We start from the raw sequence: 13,088 nt of genomic DNA, 5'->3' as shown, positions 1-13,088 counted from the left end.
TGGGAGTCCAGCGACATAGCCATTACGCTAACTGCTGGTTCCCAGTTTCTTGAAATTTTGAAAGTTGTTTGTTAACTATCAAGAACTATGGAGTATGAGCAAAAATGCTTTGATATTTAAAGTAAGTTTGTGGGAAAATGTGAAAGTAAATAAATGGTAAAAGAATTAATGTAGTTAAAATTTTTGAACAATATCCCAGGTATTTATGTATATGTTTAAAATTTGTATTTACATTCTATCATAATATGATCTTATAATATTTTTAAAATTTTTATTTACATTCTGCATAATATTTTTTATAGATGTTGTAAACATATGTAAAAATATAACCAGATTCTATGTAGACCAATACATAAATAGGAGACCTGGTATTTTCTTTCCACAGACAGTCTTGCTGTCTTGCACCTTAAAGTGTATTCATTTCACTTTGGGTCCTTACCTTTAGACAATATCACTGTTTGATCTTGATTTACTAAAAAGCAGTTGGAAGAAAAGAACTTCTTTTAGACTTGAGAAGTTGAAAACTTCCTCCTATCTGGATTTCTGTATAGGATGTGTTTTGACCTTAAACAATTCTTTACAAAGAATTGTACAAACTGTAACCAGCTTGAGATGATTTAGTTAAAATACCTAATTCATGGGGAACCAGCAGTTAGTGTAATGGCTATGTCGCTGGACTCCCACGTAGTCGACCGCGGTTCACGTCCCAGACCCGGTGGCTTAAATCTCACGCCGGGCGCGTGTGCGTGCGTGCTCAAGATCCCGAGAGGAGAATGGAGGAGAAGGGATTGCGGCGTGACCATCCCCCCTGGGGGGTGATTTCTCGCTTTCTGTCTCTATGTCTCTGTCTGTCTGGCGAGCGCACACGCCCTATAGAGAAAACCTCTCCAAAAAAAAAAAAACCTAATTCATCAGCAGATTTTTCAAATGATCCTGGAGTTTACTTCTGTCACCTGCAATGTCACAAAGGCAAAAAATAGGAAGGAGAACAACCGCATTTCAATTTTTATTTGTTAACGTTGGGTCACTTTTTACATGACAGGTCATTCCTATGGCTTTCTGTAAATCCATGAATGAAGAACAAAAGTGAACATCTCATAGGTATGTACAAAATCCTTTTACACACAATAGGAGGAGTGGGAAATATCTTCTATCCTCTTTTTTTTTCCTATAGTTTCTTGGGGGGGGTTAGGGTGAGAGGGAGTGGCAGTTGGCAGTTAGAAGGCAAACTAAAAAGTTGACCCTAGGTTACAAAGAGTAAAATTTAAGTGACAGTCACAGGAGGTTTTCCCAGAAGACACTGTTCTCTGGAAGATTATTTCTGCTAGTTATAAGGCTAAAATTACTGGCACAAACTTGGTGATTGGCTAGTATAAAATAAAACAACATTGTCCAGTTGAACCACCATCTAAGTCTTCAAGTTGGTCAAAGGAATGCTTCCCACAGTTCCACTGTAATCCCACTCATAAATTAAACTCTCCAGGTATGTAAAAAAGCCAGTTCAGTCCAGTCATCACGTTCACAGTGTGTGGGTCCCTTTCTCAGAGGGACAGAAGGCTCCTAGATCAGCCGCTCCATCGCAGGGGGTGTCATTGTGCTCCACATCTCCACTCGGGAGCCCTCCTTTTCCTGGCGGCTGGGGCTGTAGGTTCCCTGAGTCGCCCTTTTGTTGGAGGTGACAACAGAAGCAATGACAGCCAGCAAGAGGATCAATAACAGGGCTAAAGTCACTGAGCCAATGGCGGTGAAAATGTCTGAGATCAAGTCGTCAGCCAGCTGCAAGGAGTGAAATAAATGCTATGTGAATTCTAGAGCAAAGGAAAATATTCAGAACAACGGAACTGCCTTGGAATGAAAACCAATGACAACGAGCTACTTCGCTCAGAACTATGAAAAGACCAAGGCATTGGAGGAAAGTCAGGTTTCCTTAATCCAGATGATGAGAAAGCCATCCTATATCTAGCATCTAAGGTCAATAGAAAGTGTAGCATGAAATGCCTGTGATATTTACTCAATGTCTTAGTGACTGAGATCATGCCTGTGACATCAAAGGCAAAAGGTGAACTCACACGTACATGTGTAAAACAGTTCCAAACCTATAGGCATGTGTTCACAGTCTTTTCTGCCCCTTGCCAAAGGTTCCGATTATGGGTTAAAGAAATAGTTGTCTTACAGACATTTTTGGGAGAAAAGGAAGCAACTTAAATTGGTAGGTTGTCATGGGAAGGATCCTGAGAGAGAGGGACAGGGAGGTCCTGGTCTGGCAGACACTGGCCACCGTCATCACTTTGATTGGGATTTGATGTAACAATTGGATGTTTGGTTGTAAAAGCACCTGAGCTTAATGCTGAGCTCAGACCTATAGCCTCGGAAAGCCAGGGGTGGAGCCCTGGCAGGAGGAGCTGAATCTGGCTGGGGCTCTCGACTCTGAATCTGAGATGTCACTCGTACTTAATGGTTTCTTTAATGTTGATTCCAATGTGTTTGCAAAGCACTTTGGGAAGCAATTTAGTCACAGATAACATGAAATCATGATCGAGTTGCATAGAAATATGAAAGACAGAAAAGCAGACATGATTTAAATTTTTTAACTGATGTTTTTCCCCCAAATATTTCTTTCTCTGGTGACAGCAGGCCCAAATGATTCTACCTTCTCATTTCCTTTTCTCTATGACTAAGTCCCACGTTACTAAACCAATCTACTATTACAAATGGAAGTTTGTCTTATCAACCTAGGCAATTTAAACATCTTCGCTATCCTTAGTCTTTTCTGTAGCCTGTGCCTTGGTTTAAATCTTTATATTATTCCTGTAATACTACAATGTCTTCATAATGTGCTCTTGGGTCTCCTCATTATGAGCCTTGCGTACACATGGTTCATTTGCTTGTTCTTTCATTTGACAACACTTATTGGCTATTTATTATAGACATTTACTAACCCTTCAGGAAGCAAAACTACAAAATTAAACCAAAGTTTGGAATCTAAAGCTAAGATTTTGAGAACAGGAGAAGAGTAGGAGACATATACACACAGGCACAAACACAGATAATCCTGACACATATTTGCATGTGTTATGATGGTGTCTTAATGTAATTTTGTGGGGTATAAGAGCACAATTGGAAGGAGACATGTGATCGTTCTTTGAAGGCTGAGTGAATGTTCAAGTACTCCAAGCAGGAAATTCTGTTTAGATGAAATAATTAGAAAGTTTTAAAGGCAAAGGTAGTCCAGCCGGTGGAATAATGGTTAAAGGGATAGATCCCATGTGGCTGACACTACCTGGGATCTAGCAGCTTGAGAAACACTGTGTGTGTGTGTATGTGTGTGTGTGTGTCCAAAATCCTGAAAAGGAAAGAGGAAAGAGAATGTAGGAGAAGAGATTGTGGCATGGTCATCCCCTGTGGGAGTTGCTTTCATACTTTCTCTCTCTCTTTCTCTTGTGGGTGAGTACATGCCCTCTGCAAAATTAAAAAAAAAAATAGTAAAAAAATAAAAATAAAAAAGTTCTTAGAACTTTAGGACATCTTAAGAAACCCAACGTGACCAAAGGTCTTGTCCATGAATGTATATATTTGAATTAAGAGAGGATTAAAATAGTTGGTGAGAGATAAAACTATAAAGGAGATGAATCTTGTCAAGTAATTTGAATGTCACACTAAAATACAGATTTTGTCCCATAGTCAGAGTAGCCACAGAAGGTGCTGAAGCAAGAACACAATGATCAGATCTGGAGACAGGGTGGAGGATGGGAAAGAGCGAAGGTAGGGAAGAAACTGGAGGTGGAGAAATTAGCAGTTCAATTTATTAGGCATAATAAGAAATTAACTAGATCTAAGTTTAGTAAAAGAATGAACATTAAAAGAAAAACATGGTTGAAAGAAATTTCTCAGTAGTCAACATCATTCCGTTGTCAGATGGGTGGGATCAGAGAGAGCAGAAGAAAAAGATGGCTGACGATTCCACATTAGGTGACCAGTAAATTGTGATTCCTCTCATAGAAATTGGCTACATAGGTGGAGAAATAGGCTTAGGTGGGAAGACCACAATTTCAGTTTGGGAAAAGCTAGTTTCAGGTGTTAAGAAAACATTCAGGGATGTGGTATTGTTAGGTACTTAGAAATAATCACTACCCCTCTCTAATTCCCCATTACCATGAACAATTCTGAGTGATGTCAACATTACCTTCTCCAGTTATTAGACTTTTAGGAGTAAAACAAATAAGAGTTTCATAGAATTCAGTAGTTTTTGTGAAGAATAGTTTAACTCAACTAGAGCACACATTTTCCTTCTAATACTGTGGACATGCAAAACCATGAGTAATTTCTTCTTTTTTATCAATAAAGAACTCTGGGCTGCGAAAAGTCAACAAAGCCCTAGACATGGTCTTGAAAGGTCAAAAGTCTGGGACATAGAAGGGCAGATGGCCCCTGAGCAGCAAAACCCTTTGGTCCTCTTAATAGGAACCTTTAGATACCATACACTGTTGTAACTAGATATTGATTTAATCTGATTCTGTCCAGTAAACCGGGTCATTTTCAGGAGTAAATGGCTGCTCTAGATGAGAGTCCACACTCATGCAGACCACAGAGCAGTCACCAGTTCACCTGTTTTCTGAGCCCTTCTCTTATTATTCAGCTTGAGTCTGATGACCCTGGGAAGCTACGGCCTCCTAAACCCTGTCATCTGTGTAGTGGAAAGGCAAAGGGACTCACTGGGCAGGTCATGAGTCCTTGTTAGTACCACGATTCTGGTAGAGCCAAAGGGTTGACGAAACTTGTGACCTGAGAGGAACCAAGACATGGTCAGCAGTTCTTTTGCAGGCCTCAGAAATATGATAAGAATGAAGGGACCAGCAGTTAGCGTAATGGCTATGTCACTGGACTCCCATGTAGCCGACTGTGGTTCAAGTCTCAGACCCAGTGGCTTAAACTCACACCAGGAGCATATGCGTGCGTGCCCAAGATCCCGAGAGGAGAATGGAGGAGAAGGGATTGCGATGTGGCCATCCCCTCTGGAGGGTGATTTCTCGCTTTCTATCTCTCTGTCTCTCTGTCCCTCTCTGTCTCTCTCTGTCTTTCTGGCAAGCACACGCGCCCTATAGTGAAAATCTCTCCAAAAAAAAAAAAAAAAAAGAAGAAAGGAGCAGATTCAGAACCTAAGATAGAACAAAATAGACTACAGCAGCACTGTGCATGAGAAATATAATGTGAACCATAAGGGGAAGCCACATATATAACTATAAATTAGCTACACTGAAAAAGAAACTCATGAATATCAATAACGTCTTGCTTCACACAAAGTATAAAAATTATTCAACATGAAATTAATATAATAAATAATGGAGATACTTTCTCTTTTTTTAAAATTGTCTTTGAAATCTGGTGTGCTCTTCACACGTACAATACATCTCAATTTGGTTAGCCACATTTCGAGTGTTTAACAGCCACATAAGCTAGTAGTTACCAGATGGGACAGTGCGGAGCCAGAGAGATGGACTGAGGAGGCATTATTAGCAGCATTGCCATTTGCTGACTTAGTCAATGTGGAGAATGAGGAGGTAGAAATTCCTGTGATTGCTTGATTGCTGGCTTGGATAAGTAGATGAAGGGTGATGCCACAAACAAACAAACAAACAAACAAACAAACAAAAAAAAGGATATAGAAAGAAGAACAGGTCTGGGACCAGCAGTTAGCGTAATGGCTATGTTGCTGGACTCCCACGTAGTCGACCGCAGTTCGAGTCCCGGACCCGGTGGCTTAAAACTCACGCCGGGCGTGTGTGCGTGCCCAAGATCCCGAGAGGAGACTGGAGGAGAAGGGATTGCGATGTGGCCATCCCCTCTGGAGGGTGATTTCTCGCTTTCTATCTCTCTGTCTCTCTGTCCCTCTCTGTCTCTCTCTGTCTTTCTGGCAAGCACACGCGCCCTATAGTGAAAATCTCTCCAAAAAAAACAAAAAAAAGAATGAAGGAGCAGATTCAAAGCCTGGAGTCCAACCCCATCTCTTTCAGTCCTGCCGTGTAAGGAATTAGTTAAAAGCTCACCCTGTAGAGGCAGAGGACTGGACTCAGTTCATGTCTCAGCCACTCCTGTGAACATTAGGAAGGTGGTTAACGTCTTAGAGACTCATTTTCATCGCCTGTAAAATTGTGCATTGGGACCAGCAGATGGTGTAATGGCTATGTTGGTGGATTTCCACGTAGTCAACTATGGTTCAAGTCCTGGACCCAGCAGCTTAAAACTCATGCTGGGTGTGTGCGTGCCTAAAATCCCAAGAGGAGAATGGAGGAGAAGGGATTGTGGCATGGCCATCCCCCCTGGTGATTTCTTTCTTTCTTTCTCTCTTGTCTCTCCAGTGAGCATACATGCCCTATAGCAAAAATCTCTAAAAAAAAAAAAAAATTGAATATTAATATCTGCCTTAAAGGATGAGACTGAATGAAACACAATGAATGCAAACTATACAAAACACAACCTTTATAGAAAGTTCTCAGTACACAAAAAACATTAGTAGTCATTCATATACCATTTATCACTATTCCTAATTCTCTTTTCGTACACAAAATAAAGTACAACTCCTTCAGGACCTTGCAGTGTGACCACAGGAGCCATCTACAAGCTGAATATTGCAATGCAAAGCCTCATGTAAAGTTGTGATGAAGCAGTTCCGCTAACTGTATCAAACAGGACATGTCATTAAGCTTTGGAGGGAAGCTGAATGAGCAGGGCTTTGAAATTGCCTCTTGAGGGCCCTTTGCTTTTGACTTCCCATGGTTGAAAGGTTTTTCTTTTTTTTGCTCTGCTATTCTTCAACTGTGCTTAAAATATATAGCACTGAAAAAAATATATATATACAGCACTGGAATGAAGTGGACCTTCTGATAGTTGAAACTGCTGGGCACATAAGCTGGTGATGGAGGCCTCCAAAGGCAGATATTTAAGCAGAGCTGTTTGGATGGGCTGTGCTTTGGAAAAACCTTTTTCCTGAAAAAAATATACTCCCAATTTATTACAAAAGCATGTAAAATTATTTTTTCTAAAACTGACATACCATCATCTGTATTCAGATATTAGGTAAGCATCTTTGTTTATAAGTTGATTTCATGAGTGAGAGAGACGCAGAGAGAGGGAGATTGACAAGCAGAGATATAGTGCCCTGGGTAGGATCCGGCTGCCATGATCCACCCCCAGATCAGCCTGCCCAGATCATGGGGCAATGCAGACCCAGGATGTTCCTCCGAGTATGACCCAGCAATCTTCCCATCATGTGGTTTGCCTTGTAGACAGTTGTGTTCTATTACTGTGCCATTGCCTGGGCCCAATTATTTTTATTTATTTATTTATTTTTCATATCATAGGCACAGAGAAAGGGAAAGTGAGAAATCCCCCTCCAGGGAGGATGGCTGCATTGCAAATCCTCCTGCATTCTCTTCCTGGGATTTGGGGTAATCATACACATGTGCCTGGCCTGATTTTTAATAATATGCCAGGTCTAGTCCTTGAACTGCAGTAGTACATGTGGGAATCCAGCACCTTAATACTGCACCACCTGCTGCCCCACCAACATCCGTTTTAAATATACATTTTACGTGTGATTTTTTTTTTTTGAAAAAAATTGCCAGAGGGTGTGTGAGCTCACCAGAGTCGGGGGAAAGAGCAAGAGGAGAGAAAGTATCTGCAATGGTAAGTGGCCATGCCACAGTCCCGCATTTTCCATTTCTCCATTGGGAATCCAGCACCTTAATACTGCCCCACCTGCTGCCCCACCAACATCCGTTTTAAATATACATTTTACGTGTGATTTTTTTTTTTTGAAAAAAATTGCCAGAGGGTGTGTGAGCTCACCAGAGTCGGGGGAAAGAGCAAGAGGAGAGAAAGTATCTGCAATGGTAAGTGGCCATGCCACAGTCCCGCATTTTCCATTTCTCCATCCTGTCGAACTTGGGGCACACATACATGTGTGCCCAGTGTCTTCCTCCAGCCATCGAGCCTGAGACCTGAACCGTGCGGGGTCATGTGGGAGCTGGCTCCCATAACCACTGGTCTGCCAGGCCAGCCCTTTGTGATGAATTTAAACTGAGATTACTTTTGACTCCATATCTGCGGAATAAATCAGCAGGTATTTTATTGTCTTCCAAGAAAGGATTCCCTGTGAAACAATACCTGGGTGTGGCCTTTTTAGGACCTACAGCAATTCGAGGTAGAATTGTCAAAACTTATATTGAATCTTCTCATCTGACCACTGTAGGCTGGAATGTGCTGGGACCATACGTTAGTGCTTTTCATTTAAAATCCCCCCAAATTTCATACTGTTTCTTCCACAGGGAGACTGAAAATAGCATGTACTTAATACAGAAAGACCTTGGCTTGCTTCCCTTTTCCCCACTTCTTTAGTTTACCAAGCATAGACGTATTGCTTCCCTCTTCCACAGGGAGACTGAAAATAGCATGTACTTAATACAGAAAGACCTTGGCTTGCTTCCCTTTTCCCCCCACTTCTTTAGTTTACCAAGCATAGACATGTTGCTTCCCCACCTGTAGGGGGCAGTGAGTCGTGCATCTCAGAGCTGGGCTGAGAAGGGCAGGCTGCAGGAGCATACGGAGCTCTCTTGGCCGTCGGCACAGATGGGAACCCGGTCCACGTTGCTGCTCTTTTTTGTGAGTTTCCAGGGTGGCCATTGCCTGGTTCTGCCTGGATTTCAGAACTCCTCCCATACCTCTCAGCCCCCTCAACCCACTCTTGTGAAATGTCATCACTCCGAGCAGAGCTTGGGGCCCATGAGGGGCATTCCTCTGTCACCTTCCCAAGGTTGACGGGGAGCTCTGGGAGGACACAGGCCCACTGGAATCAACTCTTCCCTCCCTAATGGAAAGCTGGTCGGTTTGTCTAAGTTTGAAAGCACAGAATGAGCGAATGTGTCTGGAAAGAAAAAGAAATGAGATCGTATCTGTCCTTGGCATCAGGGTCTGCCTGTCATGAGACTGAGGGCCAACGATGGAATTCAGGAGGACAAGGAAAACGACAGGCGCACTGCTAGGAGCCCCGCCCCCAAAGAGGGAACATCCAAGAGCTGGTGGAAAACCCGACTGGCCTCACGATCCCAGGGAGTGGAGGCAAAAATGTCAGTGCTTTGACTTAAGGTGGGGAATTCAGGAGCCAGAGCTTCCGCCATCAGCCTTTACGCCTTTTCTCTCATAGAAGGGTTTTTATAAAATCAGCGGATGTATGTTTGTGGTTGAAAAGTGGCACTATTTGGGGTTAAACATTGGCTCCTGGAGAACACTAAGGTGGGATGAATTACTTTGAGTCCTTATCAGAATTCAGTTCTATTATTTATGTAGAAAAAACATGGAGGGGGACCAGCAGTTGGCATAATGGCTATGTCGCTGGACTCCCATGTAGTCGACCACAGTTCAAGTCCCAGACCCGGTGGCTTAAACTCACGCCGGGCACGTGTGTGCGTGCCCAAGATCCTGAGAGGAGAATGGAGGAGAAGGGATTGCGGTGTGACCATCCCCCCTGGGGGGTGATTTCTAGCTTTCTGTCTCTCTGTCTCCCTCTGTCTTTCTGGCGAGCGCATGCGCCCTATAGTAAAAATCTCCCCAAAAAAGAGAAAAACAGAAAATGTTTGCCTGTGCCATTTGCTTGCAGGTTACATTCCAGCTTCAACACGGGAGTTTCTGAAATGTGCATTTAGTGTTAACATGCGTTACCATACTATCATGAGAATTAGTGATTAATGGAAACATTACTTTAAATGTGTTTTTACAACTCTGGTCAGAATATTTATTTCTGTCTGCATAGCTAAGGCAAAATAAAACATCTCTATAATTGTCATCTCCCAAATTAAAAAAAGAAAAGTGGGAGAGAGGAGGAATACTCATTCCATATTTAAGACTTCTGATTACAGTTCTTATGAATTACTACTGTAACAAGTAGATCCTCGGTTTGGTGGACGGCAGAAACCTCCCACACAGACCTGGTCCTTGAACCGCATCTTATCAGGAAATTGCTAGAAACAGCCGTTTCCATAGTAATACTGACTATGTGCCAGAACTCTGTTTTTAAAATTAATATTGCTACAGCAGCCCATTGTCAACCATAAATGTTCTGCCCACTCTACACTTACGAAGGGGAAATAAAGTCTTGAAAAGCTAAGAGAAGGCTCGGGCAGTGTCCTCGCACAACCGAGGGGGATTCAGCCGCATAGATGCTTGGTTTACTGATTAAAAGGCCCAGGGACTTGCAGAGATGCTGGCTGAGAGCCCTGCGGGAGGCAGGGAGAGCCAGCAGCTCTGCAGGCTGAGTATCATCTACTCCTGGTGCTGCCCTATCTCTTCACCTGGTGCTCCGCTTTTCCAGAAAGACACAAGCTCGGGACCAGTAGATGGCATAATGCTTACATTGCTGGAGTCCCATGTAGTCAACCATGGTTCGAATCCCAGACCCAGCCATTTATCACAGCAGGTGTATATGTGTGTGCCCAAGATCCTGAGAGAATAGAGGAGAAGGGATTGCAGCATAGCCATCCTCCCTGGGGGTGATTTCTGGCTTTCTGTCTATTTCTCTCTCTCTCTCTCTCTCTCTCTCTCTCTCTAGTGAATGTACACACCCTATAGCAAAAATATCTCTTAAAAATAAAAAAAGTGGTCTTTTATTTTGGTGTGTGTGTTGGGGGGAGGGTTGCCATAGGGCACATTTGCTCACAGAAGAGAAATAGTGATATGGAAAGTGAGAAATAACATGAGATGGCCACGCTGCAGTCCCTTCTCCTCCATTCTCCTCTCGGGATTTCCGGCATGCACATGCACACACCCAGCATATATTTTAAGCCACCTATCTGGGACTTGAACTATGGTTGGCCATGTGGGAATTCAGCTCCTTAACCACCATGCCACCTGCTAGCTCAAGGCTTGTGCTCTCGATGGCACTGTAGCGATGTGGAGACCCAGACAGTGTTGACTTCCGGCCCCTCCATGGGTGTGTGAGGCTGTTTGAACCCCTTGCTGGAAAAACGAAGAATCCATCAAGTCTTTGCCCATATTCTCACATTCTTAACAATTCCTTGCAGCTAGGCTGATTGGGAGTTGACACGATAGCCTGAGCCTAGAGGGGCAATTCAGGGAAGATTCCCACACCAACCCCTGCTGGAGAGGCTGTAATAGCTTCTGTGGAAATTTCCTGTGCAGAGGCTGGAGGCAAATGAGAAAAAGGAAGTTTTCCTGAGATGTGAGGCATGCCCTGCCATTGGTCATCAAGGGACATGTTTATCCCTGTAGTCACAAATACTTACTGACCACACACTCAGTGCGAGCACGCTGCTACTGGCAATACAGACTCTGCCCTGCTGGCCTGGGCACCAGGTTGACAATTCTCGGCCTGATGTTTCACGACCTCCTTCCTACCTAGGCCATCAGATTGACGCAGAAGCGTTAGACGCACATACAGATTTGAAGCCTGTTTTCATACAGGTGGTGCAACTGAAACTGTTTTCACTTGAACATGAGGCCTCATGGATAAACCTTTTCTCTTTCTTTGTCTCCTGCAAGAACCAAATTCCAGCAGCCTGAACTCAGATTTCATTGCGTTTTGTACATTTACTGTTTCAAGATAATAGTTCATCATTTCTCCTGCCCCCATCAGTGGCCTATGAGATGCTTTATACACAGAAACCACTTTCATTCTTCTAATAACCCAGCTAGGTAGGTATTATTATTTTGTCACCTTCCCTGCCCATCCTCTTTAACTGCAATCAGCTCTGACTCACACACACAGCCCTGGCTGATGTCTCTCTGGTTCTGTCTCCCTGCAGCAGTAGGATTCCACTGGGACACAGATGTCTGTCTTCCTTGGTTCTGGCTGTCTCTCTAGTACCCAGAACCATATCTGTCCCAAAGAGACACTGAGATTTGGAGGTGAGTTAGTTCAAGGGCTCGCCCAGCAGCAAGGGAGATAGGTACCCACTTTACCGGCATGGGGCTCCTCCCCGTTGGGAGTGTCCCTAATAAGAACCTCAGCACGTGTGTGACAGAGGAACTCTGGATGCCCATGGAGGGCGGTGCCATCTCAGAGGTGCTGCAGGTAAACACTGATGTGGTTAGCCAGGAGCCAGGGGGCCTGACGGCACTTGGAGCTGGTGCTATTGGAGGAACTAACCCCAAACTATATGCTTTTACCTTTCCCTGCCCTCATGTCATCGGCTGACACAAGCAGGAGTTGCTAGTGATGATTAAAAGCAGACAAACCCCAGGGCCAGCAGGTGGGGTGGTGGTTAAGGCACTGGACTCCCACACGGCTGGCCGTGGCTTGAGTCCTGGACCTGGTGGCTTGCTTTCTCACTTTCCTTCCCTCTCTGTTCCTGTCTCTCTCTGATCAAATTAAAAAATAAACAATAATGGGATCAGCAGATGGCATACTGGTTACATTGCTGGACTCCCACATGGCTCACCATGGTTTGAGTTCCAGACCTCATGGCTTAAACTCACACTGGGCGCTTGTGAATGCATGCCCAAAATTCCAAGAGCAGCATGAAGGTGAAAAGATTGTGGTGTGGCCATCCCTGCTGGGGGGCTGATTTCTTGCTTTTTATCTCTGTCTTTCTGTCTCTCTGGCAACCACATGCTCCCTATAACAAAAATTTCCAATAAATAAATAAACAGCTCTGTCTTTTAAAATTAAATAAATTATTCTTAAAAACAAACAAACAAACAAACAAAAAAACCCAAAACAACACATAAGCAGCAGCCCCTTCTCATTTCCATGTGTGAATTGTTCTTTTGGTCCCAGTTAGGTGAAATACTAGATGTTATTTTGTGCCATGCAAGGATCAGAGAAACTGGGGGACATTCATACTTCCTCTCTCTTTTTCTCTTCTCTCTATTTTAGAAAACAGGGGTTACCAGCTGGAGACTTGGAGCGTGTAAGTCACAAAGCACGAGGAGCAGCTAGTACCTCTGCTTTTCCAGCCTGAACCCCTTTACCTCATTACTAGACTCCTGGCTCCACTCATGGCCAAGTCCCCTGCCATTCTGCTCGGTTTTTTTTTTTTTTTTTTTTGAGAGTTTTTTGCTATAGGGCCCATGCACTC

At 43.5% G+C, this 13,088-nt stretch overlaps 1 protein-coding gene and 1 long non-coding RNA gene across 2 annotated transcripts in view; one reads left to right on the top strand and one right to left on the bottom strand.

Annotated features, from left to right (window-relative positions):
- Window positions 1-7,684, top strand: part of LOC114009077 (uncharacterized) — an 11,631-nt gene extending 3,947 nt beyond the window's left edge. The window contains exons 3-4 of the long non-coding RNA XR_003550547.1: window positions 1,043-1,101; window positions 7,623-7,684. This is a non-coding gene — a long non-coding RNA (uncharacterized LOC114009077). The remainder of the gene's footprint in view (window positions 1-1,042; window positions 1,102-7,622) is intronic.
- CRB1 (crumbs cell polarity complex component 1) overlaps window positions 1,121-13,088 on the bottom strand; it is a 207,944-nt gene continuing 195,976 nt past the window's right edge. Inside the window, exon 12 of the mRNA XM_006155425.2 lies at window positions 1,121-1,776. Coding sequence (XP_006155487.1) covers window positions 1,561-1,776 — 216 coding nt within the window. The 3' untranslated portion in view covers window positions 1,121-1,560. The remainder of the gene's footprint in view (window positions 1,777-13,088) is intronic.

Source organism: Tupaia chinensis, unplaced genomic scaffold (genome assembly GCF_000334495.1).
Source record: "Tupaia chinensis unplaced genomic scaffold, TupChi_1.0 Scaffold000453_1, whole genome shotgun sequence".
NCBI lineage: Eukaryota > Metazoa > Chordata > Mammalia > Scandentia > Tupaiidae > Tupaia > Tupaia belangeri.
The sequence above is the reverse complement of the archived record's forward strand: the minus strand, read 5'-3'. Positions and strand labels throughout refer to the sequence as shown.